This window comes from Puntigrus tetrazona, chromosome 25 (assembly GCF_018831695.1).
Source record: "Puntigrus tetrazona isolate hp1 chromosome 25, ASM1883169v1, whole genome shotgun sequence".
In the NCBI taxonomy this organism is placed as follows: domain Eukaryota; kingdom Metazoa; phylum Chordata; class Actinopteri; order Cypriniformes; family Cyprinidae; genus Puntigrus; species Puntigrus tetrazona.
Genome location: NC_056723.1, coordinates 5,856,216 through 5,872,082, shown reverse-complemented (window position 1 = coordinate 5,872,082; position 15,867 = coordinate 5,856,216). Strand labels below are relative to the sequence as shown.

Sequence of the window (15,867 nt, the reverse complement as noted above, 5' to 3'; positions counted from 1 at the left end):
TATAGCTAATCAGTTAATGTGCCGGGTGAGTGGAGTATATTTGACTGTGTGAACGTTTGGCGTAAGAAAACACATAGCAAATGGGAGCGGGTCTTTGTAAAGGGTCAGCCGTTCAGCACAAATTGGGCTATATATATATATATATATATATATATATATATATATATATATATATATATATATATATATATATATATATATATATATATATATATATATATATGAAGGTCAGTGAGACTGAGGTCTTTTTCCCTTCAGTTTCTTTCATTTTCGAAGCCGTCAGCGTGATAGCCGGCAGTGCAGAAACACGGCATGACATAATGGCCTCTCGTGGCAGCCTCTGAAAGTCCTCGCCACACTTCAGCGGTTAGCAGAATAACTCTTCCCGCTTCAATTACCTCCCCGTCACCTCCTCTCTAGACGGGATGATGGGGAACGAGCGAGGGAAGACCGCAGCCTGCCTCGTATGAAGGTACATTAACATTTGTCAATCAGTTGGCAGGGACATGACAAACGAAGTGTAAACCGCTCAGAACAAAGCGTAATATATAATCCACGTCAAAATTTTAATGCAAGTAGTGTTTTCCCTGCCAACGGGCTTTCAAAAACCAGCGGACCACATCTTGGGTTGAGTGTTTTTGCAAGAGCGAGGATGTTCTTTACTGGAAGCTGTTGAAGAGACGGCAACAAATCCAAAGCAGACCTGACATGAAAAGACGAGCTCCTCGCAGACACTGCGCCATTGTTTGCTTTGTGAAAAGAGTTTCGCAAGAATGAACTATCATCCTAATTAGTCACAAGCTATTAGCTAGCTTAATTACCCAGAGCCCTGAAGCCACAAGCCTTCTCTGGCATGATCAGGCTCTCCTTTTCATTGTGGAGAAAATGGGCGTCTCTTATCTGACTTTGATGAGGTCGACAAGCCAGCTGCAGCCGGCATGCTTGATTTTTAAATGTGATCTCCTCCGGTTTTGTCAATTTGAACCTAATTACCAAAACAGCCAATGGCAGCAATTTGTTGGCGTCTCGTTCACAATCAGAGTAACATGCTGCGCAAGATTGTGATCAGGAGACGGAGAGATTGTGTAACGGCGAGGTAAGGACTCTCCGGGCAAATGTTTTTGAGGCATCCGATGGACATAATCTGGGTTTTAATCTCATGTCAGGGATTCTGGAAGCCAAGCATTGAAAATGTGCAGCGCTGGGGGTCCAGAACAACGCAATGCATGCAATAGGCCTATGCTCTCAAAATACAAATGTATCAAACTGTCAAAATTAAGTATAAAGTTACCTTTCAGGTTTTATACTTTGAGATTCTTCCCAGTGACAGTTTTGCATTTTTCCCCCAAGAGTGCTATTGCTCGCCTAGTAAATGCATCACAAAGTTCAAAATAAAACAAATTTATGAAGTAGCCTTAATACATAGAAAACGTAGTTGGATATAATTATCCTGCATGACACGATAGATAGACAGAAAACGTATTCAGTCTTTTCCTGATTCAATGTTACTGTAAGCAATCTAATGATTGCAAAGTAAAGAAAGTGTTGCCCTGAGGCAACATTGTCCAATATCGGAGGAATAGAAGCAATAACAACTGAACTCACCTCCTGCATATAAACGAAATACAGTCAAGTAAGCCTGTGGTAGGATGTGAAAATCTATAAACAAAGTCAAAACAGAGCATGCTTTTTGCAAAGAATCTATAAATGCACGGTTTCAGATGCACTTAAAATGGTCTAAAAGCCTTTCTTTAGCTAGAGCCAGGCAGAAGAGGTCCAGTCGAGTGGAAGGGATTAAAAACATGAAGTGCTATTTTCAGACAGCAATGTACAAAACAGCAGCCGTCCCAGAGCTAAGCTGCCTCAGAGCCGCCCCGTGCCGTGGACGTGAACCCGCTGGCCTCGTGTCAAAACACTCAATATCCTCTAAAAGTTCAACACAATTAACATTTAACACTGCTTATGGTGCATGAATAATCCTCTGAAGAATTCATGCCGCAGTTTGAGAAATCCTTTACCATTAATGAGCACTTTCCGCACTGCGTTACAGACCATGCAGCCTCCTTGGCCTGGTTCCCGCGGGGAATAGCACCTGTCACAAGACAAGCTGTACTCTTCGGGGTCTACGGAGCCAGTCATGCAGAACCAAGCCGAGGCGCGAGTGTGTGCTTTGAGTCATCAGCCGTACCTTTCTCACCTTTCCTTTCCCCGGTGTCTCTGAAGGTTACATTTCTATGCAGATCGTTTCCTGTAAAGCCCAGGAAAGAGCTTGCTGGCCTTCTGCCGTCACTGTCTAAATCCCAAAAAGGGCCTCTGAATGATTACCAGTCAGAGAAAGGATCTGCAACAGGAGTTTGAGCTTGGACGTCACCCCCCCCCATTCCTGTTCCCTATATAAATTAGCATTTGAAAGGACTTGTGGAGGCGTAGACTGTGGAAGGGGAAAGGGAAGACGGAGAAAGGCAATAGTAAAGCTCAGAGGTTCCCCTCACAGTCAAACCATTATTCTTCTAGCTTTGAGGGTCTTGTAAAAGAGCCCTTTGTCAGGTCTGTATGTGTAGGTATTTCGCTTTCCTAATGGATCCTTATTATGATATTCTGCTCCTTGAGGAATTGAATTTTAAATCTTCAGACACTGAGCTCTTCATATTCAATGTCGATTTAGTTGATTTATATAGCACTTTATACAATAAAGATTGCGTCAAACGGCTTCCGTATAGGGTTAATTTTTAAGATTGTGCTAAAATTGGAAGACTGGGGCTTGTCGATACTTCAAATAATAAAACGGCAAAGTAGCAATCAAAAGCTTGAAATCCACTTTAGATCTAGTGGAGAATTAATAAAGTCTGATCCAATTCTTTTCAGTTTGGATGTTTGGATTAATCATTCAGAATGATTTGTTCTTGACTGATTTGATTCAGGTTTAACTTAACTGGCTTAGTTATAAATTCATTACTTGAATTTATGGGGATTATTCAAAAGTTCATCTTTATACATAAGATATACATGTTTGAACGACATGAGGGTGAGTAAATTACAGAACTTCCATTTTTTTTGGCAAACTCAATTTTAAAAAAAAGGTGTCTTACGTAAGCCGCACTTTACATAAACCTCATACCTAAACTGATCCTAGTTTCAACAACTATATCCTTTTCTAACCACTCTTCTGGTCCCATTTCTCACTATGTAGTGGTATTTGCCAAGCAGCTGTCAGCGAGAAGATTCCCGGCTCACAGACACATCAGCTATTGAGTGTCAACAGCCTTGTATCCATGGAACCTTGCCCAACAGGAAGCACTTAATCATGCCCGGTAATTTCATATTCTCCATCCTTAAAAGTTTGTTTACCCACAGGTGCCTCACCAAATCGACAAGACAAATTCAGCTCTCCCTGACAGGTTTTGTGAAATCGCCAACAAATGCGATTTCGACAGATGAAATTGGAGGCAAATCTGCACCGGTGACAATAACCCAGTGTGAATTATCAAAAAGACACCAACTGAGAGAATCATGAAATTACTGTGAAATACTTGGCATGCTAAATATCTAGATCGGTCAGCTGTGTAAAACGAGTTCTGACTGAAAAATAGATAGGCAATGACCTACATCCAATGAGAGAACAAGATACAGGACAGTGGAAAGTTTGGGAAGGATAGACCATGGTAGCTTATCAGAAGGCATTTTTCTACTAGACTACTAAAATTTATAGTGCAATTCAACCATCATATTATTTTAACCCAATCTCACGACACTTTGTACATATTTTACGAGGTGGCTAATTTGTTCACGAACGACCCATCACTGGTACGAGTGAATGAAAAAGAACGAGTCATGTTGGGGAGTGATTCATTCATTCGCAATATTTATAGGTTCTGTACTAGAATTCGTTTGAAATACTGGAGATGAACTAATCAATTCACTTTCCGTATCATACTGCATTGGTTAAAGTTCATGGGGCTGTCATGCGATGAACAAACGACTGAAACCTGAAGACTTGAAATTAACTAATCAATTCTCGTTCCGGCTCATACTGCTCAAACCCGAAGATTCGAGGTGCACTAATTACCTTGAAGAGGTGAGCTAACCATAACTAATGAACTAATCTTTTCGGTTTCTATAGTTTTTTTTCTATTATAATTTTGGATTGTTTGTTGTGTGATCAGCTTTTGCACAAGATGATGATGATGATATTTTAGAGAAGTGACATAACATTCTAATTAGGTTTTGCGAAAATGAGCAAAAAGACTCGAAAAAGGATTTGTTCATTTTGTTGAACGAAATGATCCAAACTTCCCACCAGTAATTAATACGAATGATCTACATCTAACCCCACCCCTAAACCTACCTGTCACTGAAGGTTTAGACAAATTGTGCAAAAGGTCGTATAAATACGTACAAATTGGCCACCTCATAAAATACATATGAATTAGTCATGACTCATGAGACCTTATTGATTATTGATATATGACTCCAAGTCAGTTCTTTCAGTGAATAGTAACTGGTTTGAATCATTCCGAAACACCGCCCTCTACAAAGACCGAAATGTTTCATATACAAGCAAAACAGACATCATTACAAAAAAAATTAAGTAGAATTACAGGCTTTTATACCCCTGCATGCCATCACAGGCTAGAGGTATGCAGATGAAGTCCTCCGCTCTCGCCTCGAGACGAGCACAGACTGGGTCATTGCATTCTTCCCCGGCATTAACGCCAGAGCGGACTCGCCGTTTGATCCTTTGTGACGGGGCCGCTGGTCCAATTGAAATTTCCTGCTTGCTGACTAGAGAAGCTGAGCTCTGTGTGGCTGTTCCAGCGAGGGCCCAGTCATCCTGACACTAATGGAATAGCCCAGCGCTCACAATCACCACACAGAAGCTTCTCAAAGAACCCAGAACGACCGGCCAAACGCCCCCCATCACCCAGCTCTAATCTCCCTCAAAACAGGCACATTAAAAGAGAATGGCTGACAGCCATAATAGAGAGAGGGGACCGAGGAACAATACTGCCCCATCCACCGCATGTCTTAACGTTGGGTCTTATTGTGGCCCTGGCTGGGAGAACATTTTTGTATAATAGCTTCTTTTCCTGTTAGAGGAGAGAGAGATTTCTTGTCTCTCATCACGCCACTTCTTTATTCTCGCTAGTTTTTGGCTCGATTTGGATGCCAGTCAGGATGGGTCAGGGAGTCGGAGCTAGTCGTTCGGACTCTTCGCGTTATGTGGGTGTTGCGATATTCACGGTCTGCTTTAAATGGAAAAGAATAAAACATCTCGTTATATAAAGCACCGGAGAGTAAGTTATCAAGGGATTTTCCAAAGCTGTGGAAAGCATTTATAGGGTAACCATTTGATTTTTAAAAGCTCCATTTTCTGGGAGGTAAGCTAATAGTTAAGTAGCGTGAAACTAGTAAAGATTATTTAGCATGCGGTTTAAAATAAAAGTAACCGTGAGAATCAAGAGAAAGAATCGCAAAAATATGACCCTTTACAAATAGTTAGTTACTGTTGCCATGTCTGACAATCCATGGTACTCTCACGCCACACGTTCTCACGCGGTGAAAAATACATCGCCGAGCAAAGAGGAAACTGACAATTCGCCAGACAAGACAGAGCAGGTTACTTTGACATAAAGCAAAGTCTCAGCTTTCAAAGTAATTTTGGAAGAAATTCAAACAAAAATTACTTTTGTTGCTTTTTAAAAGGTCAGTGCAGATTGCTATATCAAGTGGCACATGAAGCAATCATCTTTTTTCTAGTTAAATAATAAATCATTTCAGTCAATAAAATAGTTAGTTACAAATTACTTCTCAAAATAGTAACTGAGTTACATAATTTTAAAGTAACTAACAATAAAAGTAACTATTGCGTTACTTAGAAGAAAAAAAAATTCAATGGGAAATGTGGATGCCCCCAATATTAAATGTTAAATTACAGAAATAGACTAAATATAATCAAATATTATTATTATTATTATTATAAAACTCTGTACATTTCTTCACTTTATCTACTAGCATACAGCAGCAGTCAGTCAAGAATTATAATATTATTATAGATTTGTATTATAATGGTAGAACCTACAAAGTATGAATTAGTCAAGTTGACAGTTTTTTATATATATAAAAAAAAAAAGGAAAAAAAAAGAAAAGATAAAAAAGCTGGGTTCATGAATATTAAATCACAGTCAGCGTTAGCTCAAATTGATTTGCTGAAATCAAAACAGGGACGATCACCAGCCAATGAGATCTTCAGATGAAGTCTTCACAGAGTTTATGGTATGTCGAATACAGCTACACTGTGCACCCATTCAGAATAATATCATAATAAAATTACAGTAACACCACATTTTATTGTCAGTAACTGTAACAGTATTTTGTTTCATTACGTGTTATTGAAAAAAAAATGATGCAGTTAGTAACGCTATTTATTTATGACCCCGTTATGCCCATCACTGACCACAGGGCATTTTTTTCTTAAGCTTCCTTGTAATTTTCTTGTAATAAAAGCAGTTAAAAAATTGCAATGCCCTGTTAGGCTGTTCTTAATTCACCTCATTAGAAAAAGAAATGAGATAAATGTGTAAAAGCATGATTGATTTCTTTGTTCTTGTCTGTCCTCCTTCAAGAACAATGACTGCAAACAGAGTGAAGAACTGCAACAAAACCCGGCAGCGAGGCACAGCAGAGGCTTCCTGATTTAAGGTAGCAGGTGAAATACGATTACAGCTGATGAGAGCCAAGGGGCGGCAGGAAAGCGAATGATGAAGCGCAAACACCGCAGTCTCTCTCATCAGGACCGCTGGCCGGGGGAGGGAGACAGACGAATGAGACTCATCCTCCCTCACTGCAGCACCGCAGACAGTGATGGAGCGCCACAATATCACAACTACAGATGGAGAGATAGGCGGGCACGCGGGGCAGCACGAGAAAGAAACGCAACCGAGAGCGAAGGATCGCATTGATTTATGAGCTGGCGTGAAATGGTGGTTTTACAAGGCCTGTCCGGCTAGTTAAATGACTCTCATCGTAAAACAAAGCCATTGGACAGCTATCCATCTGACAGGCTAAATCAAACACAGTAGCTTGGGTTACTTCTTAGAAGACAATTAGCCAAGTAAATTAAAATATTATACATACATACATACATACACACATACACATATATATATATATATATATATATATATATATATACACACACACACACACACACACACATATATATATACACATATACATACACATATATACACACACACTAAATTTTCACACAGAAATTACTAGTAAAAATTAAGTTATAAAAGAAAGGCTACGACACTTTGAATTTGATTTTTTTTACAGTGTAGCACTATTGTTTAAATATTTTATGTATGGCCAATATTATTAATATAAAAAAGTCAATATATTAATTTTATAGATTTCCAGTATTACAATTGTTTGCCATTTCTATCAGTGCTGTCAAAAGATTAATCGTGAATAAATCACATCAAAAATAAAAGTTGGTGTATACCGTGTAAATTTAATGTTTATATAAATACAAACATAAAAAAATGTTAAAGAAGTCGCAGAGGTTTTGACAGAAAAACTTCAAGACGGATGTTAATTTTGGGTAAAATTTGAATTTACAATATAATCTATGTGCCGTTTCATGTACCCTAAGTTTGCTCATATCGTAGACTAATTATTTCAGTTTTCATTTATTTTCATTATATTTTTTGCAGGTGATTTGTTTTATTGATTGCAGTTTCATTGTCAAAGTGACTTGCACTAAGGGGACCGCTGAGGCTGGGTGGGGGGCCTTCAGAGGATCAGTCTGTTTTGATATACATGTTGAAGAAGCATTTTTATACAACTGCGTATGACCCCTTTATCCAAAAGCAATGGAAAAAAATATATTTGAAAATATCAATTTATAAACATTTAACTGCATTTACATGCAAATACTTTCATGCAAATATATAATGCATGTATGTGTGTGTGTGTGTGTGTCAGTGCACTACATTAAATTATGCTTGACATGTTTCTGTGGACTTCAGCAACAGTAAAAGCAGACCATGATGAGTCAGACCACTAAACCTCTACACGACCTCAAGAACAACCATCTCAACCGCTTCAATGGCATCGCTAAGTAGATTTACAGAAATGTCCCAATACATCAACACTTTCTTGCTCATTGAATGGCAGCCTCAAGTGGACCTAATGAAATATCCCATCGCTTTCTCTAACAGCTTTACTAAACTCCGTCTGGAGATTCTAGCATCTGGCCCAATACAAAGTGAATTATCACACATGAATGGAAAACATCAAATAGCCAGCACAACCTTATCCCAGGGAAACCCAAGAACAATTTCAATTTTCTTCTAGGCGCATAAAAGGGCACAGTCCGTCACGTATCGGAAAACACCAGCAGCACAGAGCTATTGTTCTGTGTGACATACAACTGATATTTATACATGGACTGTCAGCGCACAACAAAGGCTCAGGTTTCTCTAGGTTGCATGTGGATCCTTTGTTCTCTTTGGAAAGCGAGAGAAAGAGAGATGGTACAGCAAAACCCAATCAACAGATAGACAAAACGGGACAACAATGACAGGTACTGAGGGATCATTCACGAAACACAAAACATTACATTACTGGGAGCTGACGTATGGCAAGTTCTAGAAAAGCCTACAAGATATCTGACCTTCTTTACTGTTTTACAAGCAACTCCCACTAGAAAACTAGTTAATTCTCCAGGAACGAGTTAAAAAACAAAAAGTGTATCTACAACCACTAAGACTTTAAGGATCTAAGTTATCTGGATAAAGATGAGAACATTCCTTTAGGGCTGGATAAAAAAAAATCACCTTGTAAACAAGCAGAAAAATGAACATCCAGTCTTTAATCTGACAAGGAACTAGTTCTTTTCAGCTTAGCATTACCTTCAAGCACTGTTTCCTACCTTTGTGCTTGCCAAAAGAGCAGGGTAGCTTGGCAACAGGAACAAAGGCAAAGTCAATGGAGTCCAAAGGGGTAAGATGCCACGGCCCCCCCCTTCAAACACATCCAGCCGACCTCATGAGAGAAAAAGCACATTTAGGAGGCAGTCGCTGAACTCAAAGCAGGCCAAACGGACTCACGGTTGTGTCCGCCGCTGGGAAACGTTGGACCACAAACGACAGGAGGAAGAGAAAGCGGCAACAGGTGCTCCAATCATGGCTTCTGAACAGCTGTCTTCAATCTCACGTAGACTTCATCCGTCTTTAAACCTGAACAAAAAATAAACCAACGCTGGGCTGAAGTACAGTCTTTTTTATTAGGTTTTTTTTAATGTACATTTTTCATCTCTCCAACACAGAGAACGCTGATAAATAAAGCTAGTTATAAAAAGCTTTAAATCAAAGCACAAAAAGAAAATCCATAATTAATACTTTTACAATTTATTTTTTTTACATTACAGATATTTACAGAATTTGTGGTATTTTGCCCGTTTTTACACAACATTTCACAAGAAATTGGGGTACCTCTTAGTAACCACAAACCTAAAGACGGCAGGCGCCATATTTAATCTTTCGTGAATGAGGGGGAAAAGCCCAGTGTAACTTTAAAACATTATGTATTTGATATACCGTGTCAGCAGAACAATCAATTTAATGAATTTGTGAAAAAATTAAAATTAAACGGCGTCCACGTAAGTCTGATTTACGTTAACATGACGTTTTGTGTTTTTCTTTAGTGCATTTTTCATGGCAGCCAATATATTTTAATTGCGCCGGTAATAATTCATTGCGAGTTCGCGCGTTTCCCTGAAGGAGCATTCGGAGATAAAGAGGAACCGACAAACACCGCAGGATCTGGGGAACATTCGAGGCTGCTTGAAGTACGCGAGCGTTCCTCGGTTATCCGACAAAACAATGCGTTTTGTAAGTTTGAAGTGCGCGTTTCGCTTCGGGAGGGAGAGAGGAACCGGCGGCGGATGAACATCGCCACAGCGCCCTCTGTTGGTTAAAGCGATTCTCGCTTTAGCGCCGTAACGTACCCAGCGTGCAAAATGTCAGCGTCAGCAGCTGAGGGAATATGCTGACGTACGATAAAAAAATTAAAAAAAAATCTCTCGGATGTATGAATTATATCCCGAGAGGTCAGAGGGAACCGATCGATAAATGAATCATGAGACATTCATCACTCTAATGCATTAGAGAGGCGTGTTAGGTAGAAGTTTTAATGGCAAGAAAAAAAAAAAAAGAGCAGAAAGCTTAAATTAACACTTTTTGTTTTATCTGCACAATTTCCCCTTTTCTTAAAATATTTCCTCATGTTCAACAGAACGGTTAGCCTGGCCAGCAGGCAAGGGCTTTGACTGGCTAAAATCTAGTTTTTTGGAGGGTACAAACCAAGCGTTTAATACACAAACACAATGTATATTCATCATACTTTTACCACGTTTGGCCTGTCAAATCCGACATTTCTGGCTTGAGCGTAGAACTGCGATACTTTGCGGCTGATACACCTTGAATTTGTTAGCCTACATAAAAGCTGAATCCCTCATCTCGTTCGAATCGTTTAATAATCTTAAAACAAAAAATGGAAAAAAAAATACTGCAGTTGAAAACACCCGCTCTTTTGGTAGCTTAACATGAAAGCTAGCTTTGTGTTTGGTTTAACAAATTTACATAACATTCATATGGTACAGTAAAAGATTATCAAATAAAGCCTCGCGCGTACAAAGGAGGCCGTTTACCAGTTAAGTGGAGCTGATCGATTGTCTCGTTTTAAAGCCAGCCATTTTTTATTTTTTCCCCACTCGACGTGTGCTTATAAAGTGCTAAGGATTAGAATTGCATTGAGGTTTATAAGAATTAAAAAAAAAAAAAAAAAAAAAAACGTGGGGTTTGTGAAGCCTTTACAGTCGCAACTATTTTTTTTTTTTTTCAGTGAAACATGAATTTTCAGTCATTTAGGGATGGAAATGTGATTAACAAAAACAATAAATAAAAAAAGACATTTGTTACACTCTTTTGCGCTTCCATTTCTGTTATGCTCTTTAAACTGTTTCCCAAAGCAACCCTTCTACTCATAAAAAAAAAAAAAAAAAAAAAAAGTATTCTTCGACCTTTTTAAAAGACATAAAACCTTGGGACTGTATTTAAACCAAGTCTGCTCCAATATAAGCGAGGCACATTGTAACATGACGGGGTTAAAAGAAAAAGGATGGAAATATGTAGAAACGTAAGTCACTGCATTGCAAACTGCTATTTGAGTTCACTCGCTTCGATTATTAGTATCTTCATTAGTCAAATGTCCTTCAGAAAGCGACTTTTGCTGTTGTTGGAAAGCCAGTCGTGATGCTGATATAAATCTCTTGGATTTTCACAGGAAGTGTCAGTGGTGGGTTTAACGGACATGTACTGTTCCCCCCAAACCCGTGCTCCAGGTCCCTGCTCATGTTCTTAGGTGTATGTGAGGGATGGAAGGCACTTTGCAGTACGCTGGCCGCCGAAAATCAGGTCACAGGAAACAATCCGTTTAAACTTCCTGTCCAGGCCTGACGCCCATCGGGACCACAGGTATGTGCTTCTAACTCTGGTTTACAAGTCCACAACCAGAGACCGGCAGCCCTCATTGGAGGCATTGTGGGATAGTGGAAGATGAAGAGGGGGCCGAATCAGCAGAAAAAGATCTCTCCGTCCGGGGTAGAGCCCGGAACCACAGCGCTCTGAGAATCTGCGAAGACAGAAAAACTAGTTTTCACTTTGAGCTTTTAGAAGTAATTGCAAAAACAAAATGAAATGGCATTTATAACGCAGTGAACTTACATAACGTGTTAAGTATAAGCAAAAAACAATATTCAGTGGTATAATAACAGTGTAGGGAGCAAGTTTATTTTATCAGGATTTGAGCAGACCATAGAAAATGTATTGTCTGCAGGTTATTACAACAAGTCACGATTTAAGCATTATACTGCATAATAATCAGCAATGAAGACAGTATATATATATATATATATATATATATATACATATATATATATATATATATATATATATATATATATATATATATATATATATATATATATATATATATATATATGTATATATATATATATATATATATATATATATATATATATATATATATATATATATATATATATATATATATATATATATATATATGTATATATATATATATATATATATATATATATATACACACACACATATATATATATATAGATAGATAGATAGAATTAACCTAACGTCACAAAAAATTTAATTACATAAACTGTATATAAAATTAAATAAAACCTTATAAATGTATAACATTTAACAAAATTAAATAAACACACACACACACACACACACACACACACACACACACACATATACATATAAAAATATATATAAATTTTTTTTCCAAAAATTTAAATGTTTTTTTTGAGAATCTTAATGAAAAAGAATCGATAAAATAATTAAGAAACTGTTAAAAGATGAGGATAAATGTAATCTATACAAAGAAACAAATCTACATACAAAAACTAAATGAGGAGACGATCCAACCATTGAATTATAGAAGCAATTAAAATCTATAGATATGTCTTAAATTGAGAGACATGTACCTATTATAGTCATTACAGTAAAATATTGGCCAACAGAATGATTTAATTGACTAATTAAAATCAGGTATTAGATCACAGAATAATAACTGAGAAAGGTGTCTGTTTGAATTTGATGTTGAATATTAAAGCAGATGTGACGCTGATCTACACTCTACCTGCAGCCTGGCTCTGCTGTCCTTTTCCCTTCTTCTTCTTCTTGTCCTTCTTCTCCTTGGGTTTGGCCAGCTGTAGCAGCCGGCTGGGGATCTGGCTCTGCGCCTCGCTGTTCTGGCCTTTCTGGCTTGAATTGGAGGAGAATGGATTGAGGTTCTTCCCTTTGCGTTTGGAGTCCATGCGGGACAGGAAGTCTCTGGCAGACGGGGACGAGGACAGCTCCACCTCCGAGGGCTCGCGGTCCAATGAGCCGGTGCTCTGGAACTTTGAGGAGTCCTCAGACGTGGTGGAAGGGGTTCGGTTCTTCCTTAACTCCTGCAGATGATGCAGAAATTAATATAAATGTGCAAGCGTTCTCTAACAATGCTTTCTGGTAACCTTAAACATTGCAAGTGCCAACAAAAACCAAAAAAACAAAACTATATTAAAAATGAAGGTCATGTTAAAAACAAGCTGGATATGATTACATAATCGAATGTGCAGGCCTTTTGTTTTCGCATGATTACAGAACAGTTATGTCATTTTGGGGTGGAATGGAAAAGATTTTCTCAACTTATTAACATTACATAGTGTGAGAGTACTGTACCATCACAGAATAATGGCCTACACATGCATCTTCAACATATTTCCATTCACATTATATAAAAAACGCAGATGAAACGTTCAGTCTTCGCTTTCATGTCGTACCAAACCCTTGCGACTATTCCCGTGGAACGCAAAAGGACAAATTATAAGATCATTATGAGATCACTCTTTTTCATGTAATAAATGAGAACTGAAGCTTCAAAGTCTTCTGACTCAAAGGATTGATTCAGTTACGCATCAGATACCGCTTGCTTTCATGAAAAGTCTAAAGGAACACATACGGTGGATTTTCAGTGAACAATGACTCAAATTTAAGTAATCGAGAGCGGCAGTAAAGAGATTGCTAATTATTTTTTTTCACTCCAAAAAGTTTCATCCATCAAAACTTAGATCACATCTGTAGCAAGAATTTTGATAGGAAAGAATGAAGAATATGAAAAAAAAAACATATGGACATTTTAGACTCGGTGCGCAGTGACCTTTAGGGTTAATTGATCTGCGGCGCGCTGCTGAGATTAGTTCGTTCCCTGTAACATCAAGTTCTGTAACATCACGCTGTTTTGTCCCACTTTCAGTTTTGTGCGGCTCAACGCCGGTTCTCTTGCTCGCAGTCACGTTCAGGGTTGCCAGGTTTTCACACCAAAGCTTTCCCGACTGCTGCTCAAAACTAGCCTAATCGTGTTTTGAAGTTAAAAAAAAGGCTGAATAAATACTATTTTTGTGTGACCGATCTTGACCTTTAAGCTCACCTCCGCTTGTCTGATCTGCTCTGCCTCTCTCTGCACTTGCTCTCGTTCTCTCTCCAGTCTCTTCTGGCTGTCTCTGAGCCGCGCCAGGTCTCTCTGATACTCTTCTTTTTTACTCTGCAGGTCTTGCTTCTCCTCTTCCAGCTCTTTCCATCTTCTCTGCGTCTCTTCATCTTGGGTCTGCAGCTGTGATTCCCTCTGGGCCAGTTCCCGCTCCCGCACTTCCCACTCTTTTTCCCTGCGCTTCCTCTCCTCAGCGTGGGCGGCCTGCTGCTTTTGGAGGCTGGCGACTTCTTGCCGCTGCTTCTCCAGGCTCCGCTGTTTCTCCTGCTCGATTAGTGAGCTGGGCCGTGATGAGGAGGAGGAAGAGGTGGAGTTGAGGGACGAGACGGATGGGTGGCGTGAAGAGGGCAGGGGGCGTTCGCTCTGGGCATGCCGTTGGTCCTCGATGAAGGTGTCTTGCTGGATGACAACAGCCTGTGTTGAGGGTGAGCAAAGAAAGTGGTTTTAGTTTTCAGGAAAGAGGTAAAGATGCTAAACCGCAAATGTTGTGGTTGCTAAAGCACCAAAACTGAGGTGAAACAGGCCCATCTGGTGGCCAGCTACTGTCCTGGGAAAGGCTGACAATCACCCACTTAATAGTAGTACAAATCTATCAGAGTGCATCTTAATGCATCATAATGCACTCCGCTTGATTATAAACCCCTGCATTTGAACATTTCATTTCCTTCTGTCGTGCTGCAGATGAAAGCTGCTGGTTTGAACAGCAGAGAGCGAGAAATAAGACAAAAAGAGAATGACTCACCTGTAATGCGTTCAGCAGGTCATGGAGCTGAGCGACGCTCTGAAGAACCTGCTGTGGGAGGATAAAAGGATTGGGAAAATCAAATCGCTACATATAAGCTGAGATGCAGAGTTTTTTTTTTCTTTTGGTCATTTTTTTTATATTTAAGTATTATGGCAAGAATTTTTTTAATACTATTACTGATTTAGGCTTGAGGTTTAGTGGGTAACACATGTGCAACATTAGCAATTCTGCCTGATAAGGAAATCTTATTATAAAGTCTATATATATGTCTACAGTCTATATATATATGGCTAGGCTGTCACGTTATGGTACTGAAACCAATTCCCCTTTGATCTGATCCTCAAACCTGAGCCGTTTTTAAATCATACCTCATTGTTCCTCTTGAGTATGAGCAGGGGGTTGGTGTTGCTTGCCTGTGGGAGAGAGAGGCGGTCACATGGTCAGTGCACTGGGTAAAAGGCTACTGTACATAAATCAATAATTAGCAATCCATGTGCTCTTCGACAGGGTACTGCAGGACCTGCCGGAAATAGGCAGCTGTGATGACAGGTCGCATTACTCTGCTGCTGTAAAGCAGAGGACAGTTTTAATGTGCCCTCATCATCAAGTTACTATACAGTTATGTGCTGCGATGAGTGTGTGTGTGTGTGTGTAAACCTATAGTTCACTTCAGGTAACGAGCGCTACAGGAGACATACATTTTGATGCTCAGCACTTAATGGTTTGAGCATATGGTGCTACACTGATGATTAATGAATCAGATGGTAATGGGAGCACATCTTGGAACAGCGCTTGAAATTAGAGGGAACAAAAGCATTTTTTATAACATACTTATAAAATATGGATATATAGCATGCATTTATAATATTAGGTTTCATTATTCAGTTGTATTTTTAATCATATGCAAAATACTAACATAAAAACAAAAGAATTCAATAATTGGAAAAAATATTTTTTTTTTCATCAGAACAGTTATG

At 38.9% G+C, this 15,867-nt stretch overlaps 2 protein-coding genes across 8 annotated transcripts in view; both read right to left on the bottom strand.

Annotated features, from left to right (window-relative positions):
- Positions 1-9,166, bottom strand: part of LOC122330900 (cytosolic carboxypeptidase 4) — a 175,957-nt gene extending 166,791 nt beyond the window's left edge. The window contains exon 1 of the mRNA XM_043228263.1: positions 8,939-9,166. The gene's annotated coding sequence lies outside the window, so the exon portion shown is untranslated. The remainder of the gene's footprint in view (positions 1-8,938) is intronic.
- Positions 9,167-9,273: 107 nt separating this feature from the next.
- The window catches only part of akap13 (A-kinase anchoring protein 13), a 75,400-nt gene continuing 68,806 nt past the window's right edge, over positions 9,274-15,867 (bottom strand). For all 7 annotated transcript variants that reach the window (XM_043228256.1, XM_043228253.1, XM_043228255.1 and 4 more), the window contains 5 exons: positions 15,259-15,303; positions 14,888-14,938; positions 14,086-14,559; positions 12,754-13,066; positions 9,274-11,700 (listed from right to left, as the gene is read on the bottom strand). In XM_043228256.1, coding sequence (XP_043084191.1) covers positions 11,642-11,700; positions 12,754-13,066; positions 14,086-14,559; positions 14,888-14,938; positions 15,259-15,303 — 942 coding nt within the window. In that variant the 3' untranslated portion in view covers positions 9,274-11,641. The remainder of the gene's footprint in view (positions 11,701-12,753; positions 13,067-14,085; positions 14,560-14,887; positions 14,939-15,258; positions 15,304-15,867) is intronic.